General features: G+C 41.7%; 1 protein-coding gene across 1 annotated transcript in view; it reads right to left on the bottom strand.

The window, feature by feature from the left end:
* MAPK8IP3 (mitogen-activated protein kinase 8 interacting protein 3) overlaps positions 1-18,449 on the bottom strand; it is a 58,912-nt gene that overhangs the window by 19,548 nt on the left and 20,915 nt on the right. Inside the window, exons 8-17 of the mRNA XM_026859231.1 lie at positions 17,552-17,654; positions 14,791-14,909; positions 10,610-10,621; positions 9,218-9,235; positions 6,815-6,872; positions 5,696-5,848; positions 3,984-4,065; positions 2,048-2,178; positions 1,463-1,519; positions 815-985 (exon numbers count right to left, since the gene is read on the bottom strand). Of these exons, the coding sequence (XP_026715032.1) occupies positions 815-985; positions 1,463-1,519; positions 2,048-2,178; positions 3,984-4,065; positions 5,696-5,848; positions 6,815-6,872; positions 9,218-9,235; positions 10,610-10,621; positions 14,791-14,909; positions 17,552-17,654 (904 nt within the window). The remainder of the gene's footprint in view (positions 1-814; positions 986-1,462; positions 1,520-2,047; positions 2,179-3,983; positions 4,066-5,695; positions 5,849-6,814; positions 6,873-9,217; positions 9,236-10,609; positions 10,622-14,790; positions 14,910-17,551; positions 17,655-18,449) is intronic.

The raw sequence follows: 18,449 nt of genomic DNA, 5'->3' as shown, positions 1-18,449 counted from the left end.
TAATGCACTGCTGAAACACACTCAGACACCACAAAATGACTAGGATATTGTAATCAGTTTAAAAAAAAAAAAACAGAATAAAGGCAGTGGGTATCTATAAAATATAAATTTACCCTTCTGAAGACATTCTCTCTTCTGCTGATCTAGTGTGTTTCTGACAATCCTTCTTATTGCAGAAGTTATAATACTTTACCATCACATTCTCCAAAGTCTTTCCACAGAAACTTCCCACATATGAAACTGCACAACATTGTAATGGCAGAATGAATTCTGAAGTCAAGTAAAACACAGAAGAGTTTTCTCCCTCATGTCAGAGACATAAAGAATAGGGAGAAGACTCTTCAGTAGCCACACACAGTTAAGATTATAACCAAATATTGTAACCTAATGTACTGCTGAGAGAACTCTTGTCTACACAAACTCACCAACAGGGTTGGGCAAGAAAATCCATCCTCCTTCCCCACTGCTGCCATCACTCTACCACAAAAGCCCTGCCTCATTCTATCACGCGGTCTGCAAACGTGAATGCAGAACTAGGGTTGAGGCCAACTCAAGTCTACAGTGGTCCCTGCTGAGATGAACCATCATGGCCTAGAAAGCCATGGCAGCAGTATCTTTGGGAGGACAAAGTCTGCTAAGCCCATCCACGTGATAACTGATGAGTAAAAGATCAGGGAGATAAACCACAAGAGACAGAAACATATTCACACCACACAGATGTTTTTTTTAAAGCAGAGAAGAGCTTGTTTTAAGAAAAGCTGCTATTTGGGAGAGCTGCAGGGGGACCTGGCTTGGCACACAGCGCACAACTCACTCTTCAGGGAAGAACTCCAGGGTACGGCTGCTGGAGGAGATCTGGCACATGGTGTGACTGCGACGCTGGCTGAACCCTGCTGTTGTTGGAGACTTGTAGTGGATGTTCACAGATGGGTAGGTCCTCTTTGCTGGTGGGGGGCTTGAAGAAGAGCTGAACAGACGGCTGAAGCTAGGGACAGAAAAAGGCCAACAAATAAGAAAAAAGGTGCCTGGGGAGACAACACACAGATTCACAACACGGGAAGCAAGAGGTATGCAATCAAGGGCTGCAAGCCCTTGACGAAAACTGTCCTACTTCAAACACAGAGCTAAGTCCTCGGTTTGATTGACATAAGGTGTTTTTAGCTTCCAGAAACAGATACCTTCTGAAAACAGCCCTTTATTAAAACAGATTGTTGAGTGTATGTATGTCTCCATTCCAGGATATTCATGATCTTTTTCATCTTGAAAAACAAAACAATGCAGATGTTCAGATCTCAGTTTAATTTCACCAAGGACAACAGAAACCCTTGAAGGCAGAAGGGTTCAGCTAATAACACTTCAGTTGACTTTTCATTAATGTCAGAGTCTATTAAGTTGCTGTCTAAAGTAGAAATGGCAACACTTCCCCTTTTCTTAATCCTACACAAACCACTGAAGAACTTACAACTGCCAGATGGTGGATTTCTTCTTCTCCTGAACGGATGGGTGCTCACGGGAAGCTCTGAGGACAAGCAGATCAGAAGCAAATTTATTTCAGCATCTCTTACCCAAGTTTCTGTCAATCAGCAAGCCATTTCCACCAAGGAAGCGATGTCAAAATTCAGAATTCATTCTAACATGTCTCAAAAGCACAACAGAGGAAGTGACAGGCACTGGTCTTCAATATAAGCACACCCAACCTCTCAATGTTGACATGAAGTGCAAATAAGTGTGTTACATAGAAGTTTTATCAACTCCCTGCAACATGATCATTGCCACAGTTTGGTAACTACACACCCCAGCATTATATTCACTTACAGCCCCAGCCTTTAGAATTCATTAATTAGAAGCAAACCTCTTCCCTAAAGCTTCTCCTAGCTTAATGAGCACACAAGAAACAAGCTAAACAAACAAGTGTCCAGTGTCTCCAAATAAGAATGGCAACACGATATTTGTAGTACAGGTTCAGGAATAAGAGAGGAAGAATTAAAAGGTCAAACATGGCCAGGTTCTGTCCTAAATAGGAATGTTCACCAACACGCAGTCTCACCTGATCATCTCTGTCCACCTGACAGCCTCCTGGAGCTCCATCAACCTCTCTTTGTACTGATTCCGCTCCATCAGAACCCGGGCCATTTCCACACGGGTGAAGCGGCGGCGCTGAGCTATAGGAATGTTGTCCTGCAGGGGGGAGGAGCACTGCTTCAGCCAACAAAAGATGGAAGGGGATTGATGTTAGTACAGGGTGAGTCAGGAGACAGAAAAGACATATTTGTTAGTTCTCCTCCTGTTATATTTAATTACCCCTTGATTTCCTCATATCAGGTGCTAATCCTAGACAAGTGAGGTCCAAACTATGGCCCACGGACCTCTGGGGTGTTGTGCAAACCCATAGAAATTAGAATTAGAACCACCACCAATTGCCTCTACCACAACCAAACTGAAAACCCCACCCAGTCACTATTGCCAGCAAGGTGCTTTGGTAGTCTGCAAGGAATTATGAGACCTGCCAGTGGTCCGTTGATCCAGAAGTTTGGACAAAAGAATTTTAGTTCATTAGCAAAGCCAGTCACAAGCAGCAGGGAACACCATGTAATGCCATCCATCTCCTCAAGAGGACTAGGAAGGAGTATTCTGTTAGTACACACTGATGAAGGTGTGGGGCACAAGAAATGAAAGGCAGGCCTTTTCCTCTTCGGTGACACAATTTGGCCTTCCCATGAGGGCACACACAGCTTTGGGTTAGGAGGCAGTAGGATTAAGATTCTGTTTGTCTCTTTTGAGGAGTGGAAATTGGGAACATGGCTAAATTGGGGAAAATATCTGCCCAAAAAGAAATCACAAGGATTTGGGGAACTCATTACTAGGAAGTGGCACTGGGTTTTGCCTAGACTGTGGCAATTCCCAAACTCAGCCTGGCTGGTGAGCACTGCTGAGAGCTGGAATAGCACAAATTTACCAAATCCCTCTCCAGTCTCTCTGAACTTGGAATAAAGCTGTATGACCAGTCAAAACAAGACATGTATAAGCGAAAAGGAACTTCCTTAAGTTTCAGAAACCAGACCTCCTGTCAGTTCAGCTTAATAGAAATCCAGCCCTCTTCAGCATTTCACAAGCACAACTTGAAAATCTTCCAATCTACCTAAATTCTCAACAGACCAAGTTCACCCCAGTTAAGTCAAGAAAACTAGGCTAGAATTGAACCTGCTCCAGTAGCTTTCAAAAAGTAAGAACACAGTAACATTGAAAAGAAGCGTATCTAATTCTCTGTCCTAGCAGTATGACGTTCACAAGGAAAATCCCTGTTAGCACTTTGGTTTGCCTTTTCTTTTTTTTTGGTTACAGCTGGTCTTTGTTGAAAAGCTTCTACCTCAGCCAAAACACTCTGAAGTCCATGAGCCTTCTCTGCCTGTACCCTGTAACAGGCAGTACTGGCTTATGTAACAGAATAATGAGAAAAGCAATGGTGCAAGACTGAGATTACAGAACTAGTAAAAGAAGTCAGTTACTGCTGCAAAGCTGTCAGTATAACCCTGATTTCACTGCACAATGTTCTCCTGGCTTACAGCTTCCCTGCAAATGTGGAGAAAAACTCTTCTGGAGAAACCTGACTATCACAAGACCCTGAGCAAAACCACACTGCACCTTTGTTGCTTTAATTCAAAATTAGGGAGAACCAGATAAAATGGGAAGGTTCAGAGCAGGGCACTGCTCTAGCACTGTTCTGCAGAAACCACATCGTGCACAGTACTGTCACTGTGTCAGCTGCTGATCTTTGTCCACCTATGGTTCAAAAGTCACATGAAGAAGTACTCTCACAGCATCTATTAGCAATGCTCACCCACAGCAACCTGTAGTTTATCAGCATTGCCCTAATCATTAACAAAGGCAGACCAATCTGCATCTCAGGGCTCATATATATGAAGTAATATAGAGCAAGTATATAAACCCCCTTTCCCCGCAGGCATTTTAGTAATGTAATATACCAATTCTGTACAGAGATAGCTGCTTACATCCTCCACCTCCTCTTTGGGTTCTCGTCGGGCAACAATCGCTTCAGATTTCACTCTAGGAAACAGGAAGAAAGGCATCAAACCAGCAAATGATACCATGGCTGGCCCTGAGGTGTTCTGAGAGGAGAACCATCTATGGGAAGGTCTGTCTGCATGCATCATAAGGAAACATTTTCAAACTGTCAGCAAATTATGATATGCTTCTCTGGTATTTTTCCCTCTCACTTGCAGCATGTTACGCTGTACAGCTTCACTGACATCACCCCATTTCTTTGGAACATTTGATGTAAGCACCAGAATACTGACCACTGCAACAGTCCAGCCCACTTCTCTTTCAAAGCCATAATCTGTGTTCAAATGTCTGATGAGATCTTAACCATGGGAAAACTGAGCCACTATCAGCAGTGAAAACACTGGCTTAAAGTTGTTCTTCTGGGCTGCTTCTGTTTTCACTGCAGAGAAAAAAGCTTCTAATATGAAACAGTTTGCCATAATGGTAAAAAAGAGAACACCAAATTCATGTTAATAAAAAACTTAGAATTATTTAAATGAGTGCTTTTAATTTCTTTAAACTCCATACTGAGGTGCAGTCATGCAGTCTTTTTTGAATTACAAGCACTTTTATTAACAGCAAAGACACTGTGGGAAAAAAAATGCTGTCTCCACCATCTCCTAAAAAGGCACGCTTGACAGTTAAAAGTCCATGTCTCTACTGCACAATACATATTTTATATATATATTCTTTATATTTTTTATATTTTATACATTATATTATATATATTATGTATATTATGAGACTCACAAGACATTTTAAAAAAATCAGACCTATTTCCCCTGCTTAGGAGACTACTTTCACTTCAGACATTTTGAACAATGAAGAGACCTGTCTGCATTATTCTTGGTGATTCTGTGCTCAGATTACAGAGGCAACTTTCCAGATGCCAGCTGCAAATAAACACTATCCTCTGAATTGAGATACCACAGTGCAATGTACAGCTAGTCAAAATGTAATTATATTGCTTAGTGTCCCATGGGATCTTTAGTTTTATGGACGTGAAATCATCACAGGCTTTGCTAGGCATTCAGGCTTCAATTTCCATAGTTTGAGTGGCAAATAGGAAGTGGGATCTCTACAAATGTTACCCTTATAGGACTTTAGAATCTCTTCTGCCTCTTCTTCTCATTCTTAATATGAACAACGAAACAATTAACAATACTGCCATTTAAATATTGTTTGTGGGAATCTGTATTAGCTCTTTCATTAAATGAATGGGCATTCATTCCTCTCAGTGCTGTCTTGGCTGCTGCAAGGATCAAGCTCTTGAGAGTTTCCTTCAAAACTATTGGTTTTGAAATTCCCTTTTCTGTTTTTTTTTTAAATTGCAAATTGAAACTCTGAATGCTTCACTTCAGGGAACCTGGATTTTCAGTTGCTGCTGCAGAATCCCAGTCCTGGGGAAGAAAATCCTGCAGGTTTTCTAAGGTTCAATAATCCATTTCAATCCAATAAAAATAATGTAACACTAAAAATATCTCAGCCAGCTACCATCAGTCTTGAAGTACTCTATAATGTACCTCTGAATTCCAATGCCAACCTCCATGAGGGAAAAAGTAAAACTAACAGATGAGGTGGGTTTATCACTTGTGCCCTCCCAGCTGCCTGGGACAGGGTATGAATCACTCACCTTTTCAGCTCCTCCTCCAGCTCCTTGACTCTGGTTTCCATTTTGGCTTTGGCCTGCTTTGTTGCTTCAAGCTCTCCCTTCAGCACTTCTTGCTCTCCAGATAGCTGGTCCACCTTGGCAATCAAATCATTCTTCACAACGTTCAAAGCATTTCTTAAAGGTGTGAAAGGGACAATAAGCAAAAATGCCCAAAACCAGCAGCTGTCCATAAGAGAGACCTGAAACTAAAGTCACAGGCACTACAAGGAGAGTTGAAACAAGTATGTTTAAACAATTCAGTCCAGCTATAACTCATGGAAAATTTGATTTTGGCAAGAAGTTGCTGCTGAAGAACATAGAAATCACCATAATTGATCAAGGTGAAGTTTGTCCAGTCCTGGATCCTGACTCACAGACCAACATCTCCTTAAGAAGATGGCAGAATACTGCAGAAAGCAGGCGTAGGGTAACCTATCACTTGAACACAGGTTCAAATCTATGATTAACAAAATGAAGATCTGAAACACACCTTTCAAAACTACTGTTATTTGCAATCGTGCATAACTATGGATGATGGTGATATAAATAAGCATTTCCAATAAGCTCTGAAGTATCTTAAAATCTTAAAAATCATCAGATTCCTATCACAGTAAGTTCTCCAACTCTCCCCTGGGAGTACTTTGCCTTCCTCTTCCTGGCTGCTTAGCTTTAGTATCTGGTTTGCCAGCCCTTTTCAAAAAGTAAGTCCGTTACATTGTCTGCTTCTCATTTATCAACTACTGAAAGAAAATTTTATTTTCAAATAGCAAACCTTGCAAATAAAAACTTATAAACAGCAATATCCTTACAAAGGCTCAGACCCACATCTAGATTCCCACTGAAGTTAATTAAAAGCTTTTGCATCAGACCCTATGAACACATGCCCAGGGACTTCACCCAAGTGCCTGCAGAACGTAAACAGTTAGGAAAGTTGCTCAAAAGAGCAATTCCTCTTCTAGAACTGAAGAAACAACATTTAAGAAACCCTATTAGATAAGTAAGCAAGCCCCTGTGAGGCAGGAGTTCTGGCCAAGACCTACTTCAAGACAGCCTCTCATTTCTAAGTAGGCAGGCAGTTCAGAGCACACAACAGTTCCTTACTTGGTCTCCAGTAGCTGTGAGTTCTCCAACAGCAGATTCCCCACTTCTTTGCCCATTCCTGAAAAGAAAAGCCACGCAGTTTTCACCTGCTCTCCTAGGAATCTGAAGCTTGTGTGGCACTGCCTGACTCACGCTTGAGGAAAAGAAATCACTTTTGTTAGGCTTCCCTAGGCTTCTGTGTTCTGCTGTAGAGTGGAGTACCTCTTGCTGAAAGACCATGCAGCACAAGCAGACAACCACGTGTCCTGTAAAGAGCCCAAATGCAGACCTAGCTTCTTACCCCAACTTTCACAGATTCCCTTGATAGGAACAGAGAGGAAAGCATCACTAATGCCAATTAGGGGAAGTCAAGACAGTAACTCCTGGTTCAGTCATGAGCTACTGCAATCATTTTTTACCATCACTCATACAGAAAGAAGGTAGAAGCTCATGGGTTTTTCAGAGAGGACAGTAGAACACTGTCCAAACTGCTGACCAGATCTGCACATCAATGATTTTCTTTCTTTCTTAGTATAAGCCAAATTTTCTGTTTCTCAATACAGTTTGGGGACCATGGTTGTGACCAGTTCAGTTCCCATTATCAGCATTCTACTAGAGCAATTTTAAAAGGACTTTACATTGTCCATATCTCTATCTACCTTTACAGTTTCCTCACAGATGTTTAAAATCTGAAGTCTCAGTCCCATCACTTAAGACTCACACTCAAGAAAACACCTACATCAGACACACTGCACTTGCACTTGGGCATCAACGTACAATGACTGCAATATGCAGACTGGGTCACAAGCACTTTGAAAAATCTGGGGCTAAGAGTGAAGGTCGAATTCAGTATTTCATAAAACCAAATGAAAAGGAATTTAGGGACCAAAAGCACACCTGGATTGTTTGCTGACTCCCAGGGTCAGCTTCGGTCTTACAGTGGGGAACAGAGGCCACCTGAGAACTAAAGGCAAAGAGGCCTCTCCCTGTCAGGGAACAGTGCTGAGGGCTGCAGCTCATTTCTCACCACAGGTCTCAGAGCATGAAGAAGTCTCACAACCATCAGTGTTTGTGCTGAAGTACTCCTTGTCCTGCCTCTGAACTACCTCTTCCTTTACAGCAAAGACATCAAGTTTTCATGATCCGTTATTTGCTGATTAATTAATATTTATAAAAAAACAAAAACAACACAAACTTGAAATAAATGGAAGTTAGAGAAACATGGTAGCATACAAGAAGTGAGAACACATCACAACACTTCAACATATCGATCCTCTTCCCACAGTTAAATGGGATGAATTTATGATGGCAAAAGCAAATTCCCAGCAAGAATGAGTAAGAAGCAGCATTTTCAAATAACTTTTGAAAAATTAGTGGAAAGATAATTAATCACTTTGATGTTTCAGGCAATGTGCTGCTGTGTCAAAGAATACTGCAAACAGCAAAAAAGTGAGAGATGCTAACTGCAGTGTAGTGTATTTTTGCTTTGGTAAGGTGAATGACCTACAGCCCCTTCTTCTGTGGCATGCCCTATGTTGACTGGAAGACCAAGAAGTCATCTGTTTATTAAATTAATTTTTTTGTTCCTTTTTAGTGATTCTACAAATTATCAAATATTTAGCCATTAAGACATTAATTAAAATGGCACAAGGATGTTACAGGTGCTAATGGACAACAAGGGGAAGAGTTCATCCTGAGTTTTTAGACTAAACCTTTTTCCTTCTCATTCTTGAGCCATCTATCCCTCTCTGCAGCCGTTTTAGGGAGAGAAAGAAACTCTGGTGAAGAGGGTGAGGTATCATGCCAGAACTAAAAGCCATACAGCATCCCAACCATCAGTAATCCTCACCACAGCTTCCACCTTATTTTGTGTGACAAGGTGACAGCCCAATGCTTCAGTCAGGGAGAGGTCGGAGGGGCTAGCCTTGCAATAAAGAAATGGATGAAGCATCCCAGAGCCACAGAATGGACAGTGTGAGCTAACCTTATGCAGACTGTAATGCGAAAGCCCTGCTCATGGGGAAAAAAAACAAAAAAAAAACCCACCAAAAAAACCCACAACACTGTGGAGTGACTAAAAGATCTCTTCACCCCTTCCTGGTGTGGAGAAAAGGGAAGAGAGGTCTGGACAGCACCCTCTCTAACAGAGCCCATCCTACACTGTCACCTCCCATAGCCAGGCAAATAGTGTGAAGCATCAAAGTGGATAATCAGCTACCAGAAACAGAGCAGAATCCCCAAACCACCACTACTGACCAGCTGCGTCCTGCTTCTTGGAGAGGTGATACCACCATCACAAAAAAAACAAACCAAGGTAATGCAAGACATATGGAGGGATGTTGAGTGAATGAAAGAAATTTAGAAAAAAAAAATGCACATTAAAAAAAAAAGAAAAAAAAAAAAGAAAAAAGGCCTTCGCCTTACCAAAGAAATCATCCCGTACTATGAGAGCCATCCCATACGAGAAAGGGAATAGAGAGAGATGGGGACAAAGGGAAAGAAAGGAAGAGAAAAAAGCAGCCATTAAGTACCAGTCTGTAAATAGCAAACAGAGCAGCTCATCAGCATGTGTACATCTGTGTGTGGTGCTAGTATATGTAATGCTCAGCAGTAACTTATCTACTTCTTGTTCTGCTACAGCCTGGCCTAACAGGGATTTACAACTGAGATGTCAGGACAAGCTTGAGATGAGCTCATCTGTTTCTTCCATCTTCATAATTTCCCCTGGACTACACATCTTTGGGTTTCCTATGCCCACAACAAAGGTAGTTCAACAGACATTATGAACAAGGTGAGGGACAGGGGCAGGAGTAAAACAAAAGGGGGAGTGGATATCAAAGCTCTCACCTGGCCTTTTTGTACAGGCCAAAATCCACCTCCATACTCTGACAAACTCCCACTCAGCTTCAGCAGGAGGTTTTCTCAGAAAGGACAATGAAGCAGTGGTTTACAGTGAAAACAGTTTGAGCTAAAAGAAAGGATGATGTCATTCATCCCTTTCATTTGCAACCTCACAGAGCCAACACCAAGAGGTGTCAGACAAAGGAAAGTGACAGAGCTCATCACCACACAGCATTACAGTATCACATCTGCCTAAGTTACCTGCCTTTACTACAGGGAAAACTTAATCAAATTTGCAGTGAAATCAAAAGAGAACCCCTTGACTTCATTTGAAATTGCATTATGTCCCAGGTGCATTTTATGGGAAGGTGCAAACCTTCTGATGACAAGTGTGACCCTAAGGCAGTGAGTCTTCTTCACCAAAACAAAAGATAGAGCTTACATGGAAGACAGAGGGTTTGCCACTCTAATCCATCAAGAAAGTGTCTTTAATATATCACTACAGCTATTCCACAAGAGGGCCAGTATGTATCAACTAACCCACAGTGGCCATCATGCACATGGAGGGATTCCTCAGCACGGTTTGCTGAGAGGACAGTGGCAACCCAATTCAGTTCTGTGCCCACCCGAGCTCCGCTCCAAGCACAGCACCCACCCCGACAGAAAAAAAAAAAGCACTTTGAGCCCCAAGACCTTCAGTGACAGGCCAGTATAACACAGTGGAGCAAACCTGCAGAAAGCCACACAAGAAAAGCTTATTGAAACACAGCAGGCGTGTGAACACAGAGCGGGGATGTCCTGCTGCCCAGGGACCCACCGGTGCAAGGCAACCAAGCGAAGTGAAGGTAGGAGAAGTCTGCAAAGCCAACCGTGTTTGGACAAGAGCAGGGGAGTATCACATGTGTATACCACGTCATTCGACCTCAACAAGGAAAAAAGAAACAAGAAAGGAAACTGAGCAGAGGAGATACACACCTGAGAACTCCCCTATGGGCCATGTCCAGCGAAGCACAGAGAGACAAGGGAAAAAAGGAAGTGAAAAAAGGATCAATCAGTGACTGAAACCAACAAAATAAAAGTTTTGTTCAAAAAAAATTAACAATGATTCAGCCATTTCAATGTCAAAAGGCATGAAATAGTAAGGACAGGACCTGCCATGACTGTAGATGGCATGACTCTACATACAGGACAAAAAAAATCAAGGGAAGGTAACCTGTGGTACAACTGCAACCACATGCCTCAACTACTCTCAGTTTTCCAGACATGAATCTTAGGCAATCACATCTTCCTGGACTGGATAAACCTTTATTTTGTCTTTGTTTTGTCTTTATTTAGTCGTGTACCACTAAATGCAGAACAGCTATTTCCCACTACCTTCTCATTTCCCCACCTTTGTGATTTTAGCAACTAGATCTTCTGATAATAAACATGTGATACCTCAGCTTGAAAAAGACAATTTGTTGCATTTAAAAACTTTTTTTTTCTTTTTTACAGTGCAGTGCTGAGACTCAGTTTGATAATCCCATTTCAACTTCTGTACAAAGAACTATACATAGACTTACCGCTAATACAGCTGAATTTCTGTCTTCACCACAAAACCCCTGTTATTTGAAGGGAAGTTTTAATCTCCAAAGCAAGCACAACTGGGCATGAAAGGAAGGACCTGCCCATAATGCACAACCAAACTCAAACTGCTAGTGATTCTTCGCATCCAGAAACTCTTGGGATAGGGAAGAGCAGGAAGAGGGAGAAGGGGAAGCCTGCCCAGGATTGTGAGGTAAGAACCTGTGATTAACAAGTGAATCCACAGAAAAACAGCCAACTAGCATTTCTAAGGTTGTAGTGAGAAAGAAGGGAATTCGGTCTAAAATTAACACTCCACATTTTTCTCCAGAATACTTCCTATACAGACTCATGTATGTAAAGTTGTATTAGAGGCAGGAGGGGAAACCCACATATTTTATTTATTATTTTATATTCAAAAACTGCGATTAAGAGTGCTAATTTTGTACCAAGAAATGTTCGCCACTTTGCAGATATCCAGAAGGAATGAGTGAAATTTTTCATTCAGGAAACTTTTCAGGAAAGACTTTTCTGCCAGCTACTGCTCAAGGGTAATTGCTGTAAGATCCTTCTATTTTAAAGTCCTCTTTAATGAGACTTCTCTTTCTTTAAGAAGCTGAGTCCAAAAGGAGAGAATATTCTTTGAAGATTGATTGCCAAGTTTTGAGAGGGACTAGAGGAAGTATTCAAAACTAATTTAGATGGGGTAAACTTCATTAATTCTTTTGATTTAGAGAAATAATTGAGCTCCAAATATGACCCAGAAGGAGAGGGAACTCTTTTGGCTTGTGGATCTTGTTTCTTACATCATGTCCATGAAGCACAATTTCCTCTGTGGGTCTTCAGACTCAAAGGTACAGCAGGAAGACAGAACAATTATCTAACAAAAAATGCAACATTTTGAATAATGTTGGCAGATTTGTCAGTACTAAGATCTAGCCTTTTGCTTCTACCCCTATCAGACTTTCTTAGTGCTTTCTGTTGCGCAAAGCAACAACAACAACAAAAATAATCTAGTTTCTTCAACAGAAACATGACCTCTGAAATCTCTCTCTGCCTTCTTCCCTTTGTACAATTCTGGCAACATGTGTGTTCATTTCAAAGAACACTTTTATGTGGACAAAGTCATAAACCAGACCTCAACAAAAGGAACACTGAGATTAACATTTCTCATAGAAAACTGACAGAACTACCTGATTTCATCACAGCCCATCTCCCAGGTTCGAAAAGGAACCAGGAGAAGCCTTCCTATTCTGCTAGCCCACTGCATGATCACCTGCAAGAGTTCTCCTGCTCTTCTCAAACCAGAAAATTGTCCTAGCACAGGAATGCATGCTTCATAAGCGATGCTATGTGGTCTTCATAAGCCACACTTACACGGGCACTGTTTAACAGTCTCAGTACGTTTTTATTACAAGTGGTAACTGCCAAACAATGGACATCTCGCAACCTAAAATCAATCACTGGTCTTTGGGCAGTCTTATTATGGGAAGAGGTGAAGCACCTTTGACTTTAACTGAAGCTGTCGTGATCAACCTTGCAAGGTTTGGGCAACTAAAATCTCTGGCTCTTTGAAAACAGTCTGAATTTCTCACTAATCACTAGGTCATACTACAGGGTGATCCAAAGGGGACATGGATTCCCAGAAGGCAGGCTTCCACAAGTGGGTAACAGGTTGTCTGAAGCAGTTCTTACACCAAGCAAATAGTTTTCCTGAACAGTAACGCTTAGAACCTGATGGTCCCTGATGCCCCAGCCATTCTGGGGAGAGAAGGAAAGCAGCAGTTGGCACAGTGATTAGTGGAAGATAGACATATAATCAACCATCCTTAGATAAGGAAGCACCTAAAGACCAAGATAGAATAGATGGGCAATGGCAAGATTGTCAGTGTTTTTATAGCTTTGATTCTGCTAGGAAGAGTTCCCAATAACGTATGGGGTCTGGCTACTCAAAGTTTATTCCACAGCAGGTAGATGAAGCTTTAACCATCACATGTACTCCCTTCTGTCATCTTCACTTTAAGCACGAGTCCCAGCACTTCTACAATGATTAACATCCTGGTGATTCTCAAACCTGGTAATCTTGCTTTTCCTTTTAAATTCTTAATTGTGTAAGTATCTGCACACTAGGGCTCCAACTGCAGGCAGAAAACCTATGCGTTCATCCTGAATCTTCTGTAGATGTTTTTTGTCTGGCAATCTCAAATTTGAGGTGAAACAATAAATGTTTTAGCACTTCAGGCAATGGTCATCAATCAATGCACAAGAGCTCCCTTGCATGTCGCAGGGCTAGCACCATGCTTCTAAAAAAACAAACCACACCTACCCATATCAAAAAGGTATTGCAAGTGTTCTGATGGTAGTGTGGATCTTGTTTCTACATTCTGGTCACTCTATTGCCTATAATAGTAACACTTTCGCAGATATATTGTCTTAGGTAAAGTAAGAAGTATTGTATTAACCTCCTTTCCAGTCTTCACACCGTCATGGTCAAGTCTTTGGTGAATAGGGTAACGTACCCCTTTAGAGGGTCCTGATACAAGGCTCATATTGAGAGCTGATACAAATACCTCCCTAATTTAATTTCTGCAAAGATGAGCTGCTGCAAATCTCTGACATGATTCAGCTCATCCTGTTCTGGACATAAATACAGAACCAAACTTACAAGACTATCCATAAGCAGCTCTTACATCAGTAATCACCAGAAAGGAAATGTACACTTTCAGATCAGATCTCTTGCTACTAAAACCACAAAAGGCATATTGTTGAAGCCCTCATGACTTCTAAGGTTCCCTTAAATCAAGCAGCAAAACAGAAGGAGAGCTATAGAGTTACAGACTTTGTCAGTTGCTCATGTTGTCTGAGTATGCGAAGACCATTCATACTGTCCTGATTCAGGAAAACAGTCAGCAGGACTTAAGAACTTGATTAAATTCTTTCAGTTAAGATCTAGATACTAAAGAGTCCCACACCAAAAAGTATGGCAAGGGCTCAGAATGCTACCTGAGGCAAAGCTGCTTCTCTGACTGCTTCAAAGTCCTAGTCAGGAATATGAAATACAACCAGACTTCAAGTATTACAAGCTCCTTCAAAATCAGCCTAAAAGGTGAAGTACTACATCTCTTAGACTGACTATTAAAGGGTAAAAACTGCAATACAGATCACAATACTTCCATATTATTTAAACTTCAAAAACTTAACAAAAGGAGTTACTTTCTTGCATATTTTAAACAAACTCTTTATTCCAAATAAAATTGTTAGTGTGTAAAATCACTGGGTGGGGGAAATTTGGGGGAGGAAGCAGAAGGAACAAATTTTGTCTTTGAACTGTCTGTGTGGGAGAATCTATAAAAAAGCAACTTACGCACATAAAGACAATCCAAATAAAAGTTACCCAACAGTTTATTTTTTAAGTAAGCATTACTGTACTGCAGGTACATATTTCAGTCACATAATATCTCCATTTCCATGCCATTTTTTAAAAAGCTAAACATCCAAGTTCTGAAAAAAAAAATATAATCTAAGGGCTTCTAGAAGCTTAATATAGTTGTCATTGTACCAGAGAAAAGAGAATGGTTCTAAACAAGATTTACCTAGCAGATCTGCTCCTTCATCAACATCTCCAATAACCTCGGACCCTGCTGTGGAAAGTTCATGATAGAGAGAGTCTGTGTTGATGCCAAATGCTTTGTTCACAATCCCCTGTGTTGGGCTGTTGTTGGAAGAAAAAAAAAATAAGGACTCTTGTTACTTGGCAACATTTAAACTAGAACATTCCTCTCTGAAATACTGAGCATCCAAGGCCATTGCAAACAAAACCCTGAGAGCACATTCCACCTGTTCACCATGGGCTGATTCAGAGTACATATTGAGTAAAGAAAAAAAGCATGTTTTATTCCCCATATCGAGGACAAGTTCCTATCAAGCACAACCTCAAACCTCACCAAGATGACTTCCTTTGAAATCATAATAGTTAATGACTATGCAATAACTGATAGAAAAATTTCAACTCATAGAAGCTCTCAGCTCTGACTTTTTAGACTCTGCAAGGATTCCCACATTCCTATCAATTTGGAGAACAGGCTTAAGACAGCAGTAAGATCAGATAAGGATTCAAATGCTGAAAACAGTAATGGTCTTTTTTTCTTCGCCAACTAGTAAGTGAAATCAGCCTGAGGATTAGTTTCTTTTTGGGATGAGTCTATGTGCTGAAATGCTTCTTCACATTATCAGCAAAATGTATTTAATTAAAGGTAAATCAAAGTTATTGTTTTCCAATCAGATCACATGGGAGCACATTTCCACCTCTTAATGGTTTTGGTACCATCAAGAATCTTCTTGTGTTTCTTGACAGTCTCAAGGCTCAAATAGAACGTAGCTGTTACAGGAGGTGAGGGTGAGGCAACCTCTGTGATTGTTGTTGCCTACTCTAAAAAATGGTCTTAATGTGGGTATAAACACTTTTAAGTGCCCTGCCTTGTATGAGAGCAATCAGCCAGCATGCAGGGCAAATTTTCCAGCAGTCTAACAGAAAGGTCAGTACCACTGACCTTGAGATTATCTCAAGTTGTGTGGCTTCATTCTCAGATAAATCAAGTCTCAGTGACAAAGTCTTGAGGTTACAAATGAGGTAGGGTAGCTGCCTCCCTTATTGCAGAGTTACAGCACATTGCAGAGAAAAGGAAAAATATACGGGGTTTTTTTCAAATACAGAAAAATTACAGCTACCCAGACATCTGAGATAATTCATGAGTTACAAACAGGTGCTCTGACTGCACCACAGTTCATCAGTTCAGGCAGTCTAAGGGGCAGCATAAGTGACAAGAAGCAACCAGCACTCAGCATCTGACCTGAAGACCTAAATCAGCTTGAATCTACCTCTTCAACACTCAACTTTCAGAATCTGTACATATCTCAAAAGCCTTATGCTTTTAAAGCAGCAAGCACACTGTTCAACAGCTTGAGTTAGCTTGTGTCTCCGGTAGCGTTCAGTCTCACTACCTGGATCAGAGATCACTGCCTGAAGAGCGCCAAAGTGCAGCAATCCTCTCCACTCCTTGCTTTTCCTTGGCTTTGACCAATTTTTGATCTGATCTCATCAGTCACTTTTGTCTTCCCCACACAGAGCTGTTTCAGCTACCTAGATTCCTCCTGCATCTGACCTTAAAAATTGCCCATGCCTCCTACATATTCTGAGGGGAGCTTAACTGTGCATGGTTTCACAGTTGAGTCTCTGTTACTGCTGTTCATACTCTTCTCAATGAGGGTGCTCAACAGGGCAAATCCAGTCCAGATTTGGAGTGTGAGAAAATCTTGCCTTGACTTTGTCAGGGTATTATCTTCTGCATACCTGCAAGAGCTAAGGGGTTATTTTTGCTGCTGTGATGCCAAATTACCCACTGGATGAGGGTAAAAATTAATGACTCCTGTAAAATTAACCACCTGACCTTAGCAGAAATGAATCAAGGTACCTAGCCTAATAATTCTAGACTAATACACACTTCACAGAAATACGGTGCCAAAATTAATAGCCTTTAGGGAGCTTCCTATTTAGCACAAAACGAGTGACAGGAACAAGAGCAGCAGAGTAGTTCAGTAAAAATCTGCTAATTCAGAGAACTCTGTGGAGGCCCTGAGTGCACTGATGGGTTAAAATTGCTCTGACCAGCCTCACCTGGGACCCACACCCACCCACTGGTCCAAGGGCTCCCTTTAACCTCATGCCTGTGCCTTCAGTCCTTCTCTCACTGTCTTCAGCCCTGTCTCCTGCTGCTCATGGGTAGCACCAGGACCCAATTCATCCCCTTGCCTTGTCTGGGGCTGCTGATGGAGCTCATTATCAGTGGTCTGTCCTCTCTGATCAGAACCTGCAGGACTGGAATCGCTGGGATTACTCCTGCTTATCCTCCTTTCATGGAGCAGCCCTGCTACTGCTATTCAAACACTTGAAAAAAATCAAAACTGAAAAAAGCTTGAGGTTTCAAAACTGAATTCAGAACTGATCTCTTATTAGACAAATGCATCTTTTCCCTCTTCCTGTTAGTTTAAGCCCATGTCTTCTCTGCCTGTCTTAAATGTCCTGTTGCTCCACTTCTCCATCCTCCCTGATCCAGCAAGGCAAACAAGTCAGTTCTGGGTCAACTGGACAGATCCTTCTGCACATTACCAGCAGACATTTATTTCCCTTCTCTGGAGAACTCTAAGAAGGTCAGAACCCCTCATATTCACACTAGGCAGAACATACAGACTTTCTTAAATAGCTGCATCTTGAACTCAGTGTGAGCCACAGCATCCATTCCTCACTCTTCATAAAACCAAGCAGAAGAGCACACAGTGAAAAGTCATAATCAATACCTGTTACCAGTGCGTTCCAGCCGGGGGTCTTGACACATATCCAGCTCTGGAGTAGAGTCTATGATGTCCTGAACATCGGACCATTCATCACTGCTGCCCATTCCTAGATAAGACAATACATATGATCTACAGGATCAGGATTTCACAGGACACTGTTCCTTTCACAGCTTTAAATGCTGAGGTTTCAAAACTTTACAGTGTTGTGTTCAAAGTCTTAAAATAGGAAGAGAAAGTGGCTTATCATCTAGAGTCACAAATGCACCAGTGCTGGGAAGATGCCTTCAACTGCAGAGCAGGAAGACCACAAGCAACAGGCAGAACCATGCAGCTGCTTCAGTGCAGTTGCAGTGCGGTGAGTTTTCTGTCAAGCCCCAGGGCAGAAAGCAATGAATTGAAGGTGACAAGTGTACTGAAGATAGACAATGCAAGTCTAGAGCAATGACGAGATATATGAGGAACTGAAGACCTTTAAGCACAGTGCAAGACCTGGGTATTCAGAGAGGATTAGGAGACCTTTTTACTGAAGACAGGAAGACCAGAACAGTGATCAGTCAAAAAGGACAAACACTGGAAAGCAAGAGCAACCCAATGCCTGGTCCCAGCTGAGGTGCAAAAGCACTGCTCTTAGCGAGGGGGAGGGAGGGGACAGGTTCACCATTTCCTCTCCCAAATATACTATAAAAAAGTGAAGGATTCATCTTCCCTAAATCTCTAACTGCCTCCCCACACATTCCTCTCAACTTGGGGCCAGCCAAGTAAAGGAGATTATCACTGAGACAAGAAGCATGAGGAGCTGTGTCAAATCCCTCCCGCACCATATGCCATCTCTGCAAAAGAATATCCTCCCACAGCACAGCTACCAAGGGAGCAGACACACAGCAGGGAGAGGCTGCAAAGG

This window comes from Athene cunicularia (assembly GCF_003259725.1).
Source record: "Athene cunicularia isolate RWA chromosome 14 unlocalized genomic scaffold, athCun1 chr14_part1, whole genome shotgun sequence".
Lineage (NCBI taxonomy): Eukaryota > Metazoa > Chordata > Aves > Strigiformes > Strigidae > Athene > Athene cunicularia.
The sequence above is the reverse complement of the archived record's forward strand: the minus strand, read 5'-3'. Positions and strand labels throughout refer to the sequence as shown.